Here is a 6,000-nt window from a genome sequence, read left to right as displayed (position 1 = left end):
GAGTCTCGGTCTTCCAACGAGAGATGGACCGAATGGTTGACCAGCACGGTTTACGGGCCACGTTCCCGCATCTCGACAACGTCACCATCTGCGGCCACGACCAGCAGGACCACAACGCCAATCTCCAAAAATTCCTCCAGACCGCTCATGCCCTGAACCTCACTTACAACAAAGAAAAATGCGTGTTCCGCAGCGATCATCTAGCCATCCTGGGCTACGTAGTGAGTAATGGAGTGATAGGCCCCGACCCTGAACGCATGCGCCCCCTCATGGAGTTCCCTCGCCCCCACTGTGCCAAAGCCCTGAAACGTTGCCTGGGCTTCTTTTCTTATTACGCCCAGTGGGTTCTACAATACGCCGCCAAGGCCCGTGCGCTAATCCAGTCCACTACTTTTCCCCTGTCGACAGAGGCATGCCAGGCCTTTAGCCGCATCAAAGCGGATATCGCAAAGGCCACGATGCGCGCCATCGACAAGTCCCTCCCCTTCCAGGTCGAGAGCGACGCATCGGATGTAGCTCTGGTGGCCACCCTCAACCAAGCAGGCAGACCCGTGGCCTTCTTCTCCCGAACCCTCCACGCTTCAGGAATTTCCCTTTCGCCAACCCCTGCCCCGACATGACAGCGTCCATGGTCATTAAAGCCCTCGGTACCATTTTTACACTGTTCGGTTTCCCCGACTATATCCATAGCGACAGGGGGTCCTCCTTTATGAGTGACGAACTGCGTCAATTCCTGCTCAGCAGGGGCATAGCCTCGAGCAGGACGACCAGTTACAACCCCCGGGGGAACGGGCAGGTAGAAAGGGAGAATGGAACGGTCTGGAAGGCCGTCCTGCTGGCCCTCCGGTCTAGGAGTCTCCCAATCTCCCGCTGGCAGGAAGTCCTCCCGGATGCCCTTCACTCTATCCGGTCCCTGCTGTGCACCACCACGAATCAAACGCCTCACGAGCGCCTCCTCCTCTTTCCTAGGAAGTCCTCCTCTGGAACGCCACTTCCGACCTGGCTAGCAGCTCCGGGACCCATTCTGCTCCGGAAACATGTGCGGGCGCACAAGTCAGATCCGTTGGTGGAACGGGTGCATCTCCTTCACGCCAACCCGCAATACGCCTATGTGGAGTACCCCGATGGCCGACAGTACACGGTCTCCCTGCGAGATCTGGCGCCCGCCGGAGCTACCCACACACCCCCAACGCCAATCACCACCTCCTCACTCCCGCCGGTTCATCCCACAGCCACCCCCTTCCCGGGGGGTTCGGTTCTTCTCCCAGACCCGCCCAGGAGTAAGGACACAGGGGACAGCGCTACGCTCCCAGAGTCGACGGGACTCGAGCCAGCGCCATCACCACCACGCCCGAGACGATCGGAAAGGACGACGAGGGCGCCCATCCGGCTCATCGAATCACTTTAACTCTCAATGTTTTCAGTTATTGTGTCTTGTTATAGTTATGACATCATGCCGACCCTGTTTGGCCCGTTGGCCCAGTTTTCAGTTATTGTGTCTTGTTATAGTTATGGCTTCATGCCGACCCTGTTTGGCCTGTTGGCCCAGTTGAAGTGATAATTTTGTGTTTTGTTCAAAGTTACGGCACAGTACCAACTCTGTAAACCCCTACCACCATCCCGCCAGGTTCTTTTTCAACAAGGGATGAATGTGGTGGTATGTATTAGGGGTAATACGGTACACCACGTGTCGACAGGCTATTGGTGGAGGGATGCCAGGTCCTGATAGGATTGTCACCTACTGGACTCCACCCAGGAATGCCGGTATAAGAACCCAGCTTTTCCCTCCATTTCCCTCAGCAGCTGCATTCTGTAACCACGCTGCTGGGGATAAAGTTCTGCTTAATAAAGCCTTCAATTGACATTACCTCAACCTGCCTCGCGTCATATTGACGGTGCTACAATTTTGCAAACTGTTTCAAATGCTGCGTCTTATTTCTGCAAGCTATGTGCTTTGCAAACTGATGTTAAGTTTGTACAGTTTTGCAGTGTCATGATGGAATCCATTTTAAAATGACTTTTGAACTGAGTTTCTTAAATCTATAATCAAAGGATCATTAATTAACCTTTTTACCTAGAGGACCCAGAAGACAAATGCAATGTTACCATTCATGTCAACAGGGCTAGAATATAAGAACAGGGATGTACTTCTGACGCTGTATAAGGGTCTGGTCAGACCCTATTTGGAGTATTGAGTAGTTTTGGGCCCCATATCTAAGGAAGAATGGTCTAGCCTTTGAAAGGGTCCAGAGTATATTCACAAGAATGATCCCTGGAATGAAGAGCTTCATAATAATCATAATAATCTTTATTAGTGTCACAAGTAGGCTTATGTTAACACTACAATCAATTTACTGCAAATATCCCCTAGACTCCACACTCCAGCACCTGTTCGGGTACACTGAGGGAGAATTCAGAATGTCCAAATTACCTAACAGCACATAAATGAAATGAAATGAAAATTGCTTATTGTCACAAGTAGGCTTCAAATGAAGTTACTGTGAAACGCCCCTAGTCGCCACATTCCGGCGCCTGTTCGGGGAGGCTGGTATGGGAATTGAACCGTGCTGCTGGCCTGCCTTGGTCTGCTTTAAAAGCCAGCTATTTAGCCCTGTGCAAAACCAGCCCCTAGTATGAGGAGTGGTTGAGGACTCTGGGTCTGTATTCATTGGAATACAGACTGAAGGGACAATCCTTTAAAACTGAGATGAGAGGTAACATCTTCAGCAAGAGGATGGTGAATATGTGGAATTATTTGCCGCAGGAGGCTGCGGAGGCCAAATCACTTGAGTGTCTGGTTCTCGATTAATAAGGTGATCAGGGGTTATGGGGAGAAGGCAGGAGAATGGGGATGAGAAACATATCAGCCATGAGTGAATGGCGGAGCAGACTCGATGGGCCAAATGGCCTAGTTCTGCTGTGTCTTATGGTCTTAACGTTAATGAAGGTTTTAAAAGACACAAAAATAATTTTGTAAATGTTTTATGTTATTCAAATGTAGCTATGGAAACAGTTTCCGATCTAAAGTACAAAATATGTCCTTTCTCTTTTCTTAACGAAAAATATCCTGTTGTTGAGTGAGCATTGGAGAATGTCGACTGTTGACTGGAGTCTATGGAAATCAGGTTGTAGGTGAGAACCACATGATTGGATTAGACTATGTGTCATTCATTGTTCAGTAACGCCCCGTGACGTCACACAAGGGGCGCAGCTTCTGTGGTGGGCGGGGAAAGTGTTGATGGTGCCGTAAATTGAGGTTTTGTTTGTCAGGAGGGGGTATCGTAAATTAAGGGGTGGGGGAGGTGATTTTATTTTGAGGTGCGCTTGGAGACGCTGGCAGTGTGAGCGCCATGGAGGACGACATCCTGACCACCCTGAAGATCTTAATAATCGGCGAGAGCGGCGTCGGCAAGTCCAGGTGAGGCGGCACCGAGTGCCTGCTGGTTCCGGGGAAGCCAGGTCCTGGACTTCGCCTCCTGGGGTCTCGCTAGAGGGAGGCCCCGGCCTGCCTGACGCAGCACAACAGCGGACTGTGTCTGGGCCGTTGTTTCCAACATGTCACCTCTTCGGATAGCTCTCTTTGAACAATAGTAATGACAACGCTCCGGTTTCTGCAGTGCACATACCCGCTTATTTCGCTCACAATACAATGACAGTACTCCAAATCTCCAAATCTCTCCAACAAACCCCAAATACTAAACCCAACCCTAACAATCCGTCTAATCTTTAGCCTACCCCAGTCTTGAGTCCGAATGACATAACCTCTAACTCTGACTGTGTTGACAGCTCATTTATCCTCAAACCTAAGCACTTAATCTCCCAACTCTAGTAACATTAATTTCCACCCCGATTCAAACATAGTACTGGCAATCCGTATATTTAGATACACATTTTACCCTAATCTCTAATTTTGGTCACTTAAAATGCAGCACCCAAGTCCCGAATGTAATCCTGAATCTATTTTGCCTGCTGTACTGGGGTTACCTAATGGGTAACACGGTGGGGGTGGATGAGCGGGGAGTTGCTTCTACTAATGACACTGCACTGCAGGGGTGGGGCTACTCTGAGTAAAGTTTATTATAGTTTTGTTTTGAGCTGTCCAGGTGAGCTATATGGGCATTGACAGACCTTTTAATAAGAACAAAGAAACGTACAGCAGAGGAACAGGCCCTTCGGCCCTCCAAGCCGGTGCCGACCATGCTGCCCGTCTAAACTGAAATCTTCTACACTTCCTGGGTCCGTATCCCTCTATTCCCATCCTATTCATGTATTTGTCAAAATGTCAGTATCGTCCCTGCTTCCACCACCTCCTCCGGCAGCGAGTTCCACGCACCCACTACCCTCTCTGTTTAAAAAAAAAAACTTGCCTCGTACATCTCCAAACCTTGCCCCTTGCACCTTAAACATATGCCCCCTAGTAATTGATCCCTCTACCCTGGGAAAAGCCTCTGACTATCAGCTCTGTCTATGCCCTTCATAATTTTGTAGACCTCTATCAGGTCGCCCCTCAGCCCCCGTCGTTCCAGTGAGAACAAACCGAGTTTATTCAACCGTTCCTCATAGCGAATGCCCTCCATACCAGGCAACATCCTGGTAAATCTCTTCTCACCCTCTCTAAAGCCTCCACATCCTTCTGGTAGTGTGGCGACCAGAATTGAACACTATACTCCCACGTGTGGCCTAACGAAGGTTCTATACAGCTGCAACGTGACTTGCCAATTTTTATACTCAATGCCCTGGCCAATGAAGGCAAGCATGCTGTATGCCTTCTTGACTACCTTCGCCACCTGTGTTGCCCCTTTCAGTGACCTGTGGACCTGTACACCTAGATCTTTCTGACTTTCAATACTCTTGAGGATTCTACCATTCGCTGTATATTCCCTACCTGCATTAGACCTTCCAAAATGCATTACCTCACATTTGTCCGGATTAAACTCCATCTGCCATCTCTCCGCCCAAGTCTCCAAACAATCTAAATCCTGCTGTATCCTCTGACAGTCCTCATCGCTATTCGCAATTCCACCAACCTTTGTGTCGTCTGCAAACTTACTACTCAGACCAGTTACATTTTCCTCCAAATCATTTATATATACTACGAACAGCAAAGGTCCCAGCACCGATCCCTGCGGAATACCACTAGTCACAGCCCTCCAATTAGAAAAGCACCCTTCCATTGCTACTCGCTGCCTTCTATGACCTAGCCAGTTCTGTATTCATCTTGCCAATCCATCTTGCCAGCTCACCCCTGATCCCGTGTGACTTCACCTTTTGTACCAGTCGACCATGAGGGCCTTGTCAAAGGCCTTACTGAAGTCCATATAGACAATATCCACTGCCCTACCTGCATCAATCATCTTTGTGACCTCTTCGAAAAACTGTATCAAATTAGTGAGACATGACCTTCCCTTCACAAAAGCATGCTGCTCACTCTAATACGTCCATTTGCTTCCAAATGGGAGTTGATCCTGTCTCGAAGAATTCTCACCAGTAATTTCCCTACCATTGACGTAAGGCTCACCGGCCTGTAGATCCCTGGATTATCCTTGCTACCCTTCTTAAACAAAGGAACAACATTGGCTATTCTCCAGTCCTCCGGGACATCACCGTGAGGATCCAAAGATTTCTGTCAAGGCCTCAGCAATTTCCTCTCTAGCCTCTTTCAGTATTCTGGGGTAGATCCCATCAGGTCCTGGGGACTTATTTACCTTAATATTATTCAAGACGTACAACACCTCGTTTTTTTGGATCTCAATATGACCCAGGCTATCTACACACCCTTCTCCAGACTCAACATCCACCAATTCCTTCTCTTTGGTGAATACTGATGCAAAGTATTCATTTAGTTCCTCGCCCATTTCCTCTGGCTCCACACATAGATTCCCTTCCCATCAGGTGGGCCAACCACTTCCCTGGCTACCCGCTTGCTTTTTATGTACGTGTAGAAAGCCTTGGGATTTTCCTTAACCCTATTTGCCAATGACTTTTCATTACCCTGTCTAG

At 48.9% G+C, this 6,000-nt stretch overlaps 1 protein-coding gene across 1 annotated transcript in view; it reads left to right on the top strand.

The window, feature by feature from the left end:
- Positions 1-3,232: 3,232 nt before the first annotated feature.
- The window catches only part of rab18a (RAB18A, member RAS oncogene family), an 81,265-nt gene continuing 78,497 nt past the window's right edge, over positions 3,233-6,000 (top strand). The window contains exon 1 of the mRNA XM_072508400.1: positions 3,233-3,418. Coding sequence (XP_072364501.1) covers positions 3,351-3,418 — 68 coding nt within the window. The 5' untranslated portion in view covers positions 3,233-3,350. The remainder of the gene's footprint in view (positions 3,419-6,000) is intronic.

The sequence above is a fragment of the Scyliorhinus torazame genome, chromosome 6, assembly GCF_047496885.1.
Source record: "Scyliorhinus torazame isolate Kashiwa2021f chromosome 6, sScyTor2.1, whole genome shotgun sequence".
In the NCBI taxonomy this organism is placed as follows: Eukaryota; Metazoa; Chordata; class Chondrichthyes; order Carcharhiniformes; family Scyliorhinidae; genus Scyliorhinus; species Scyliorhinus torazame.
Note: the sequence above shows the minus strand (reverse complement) of the source record. Positions and strands in the feature narration are given on the sequence as shown.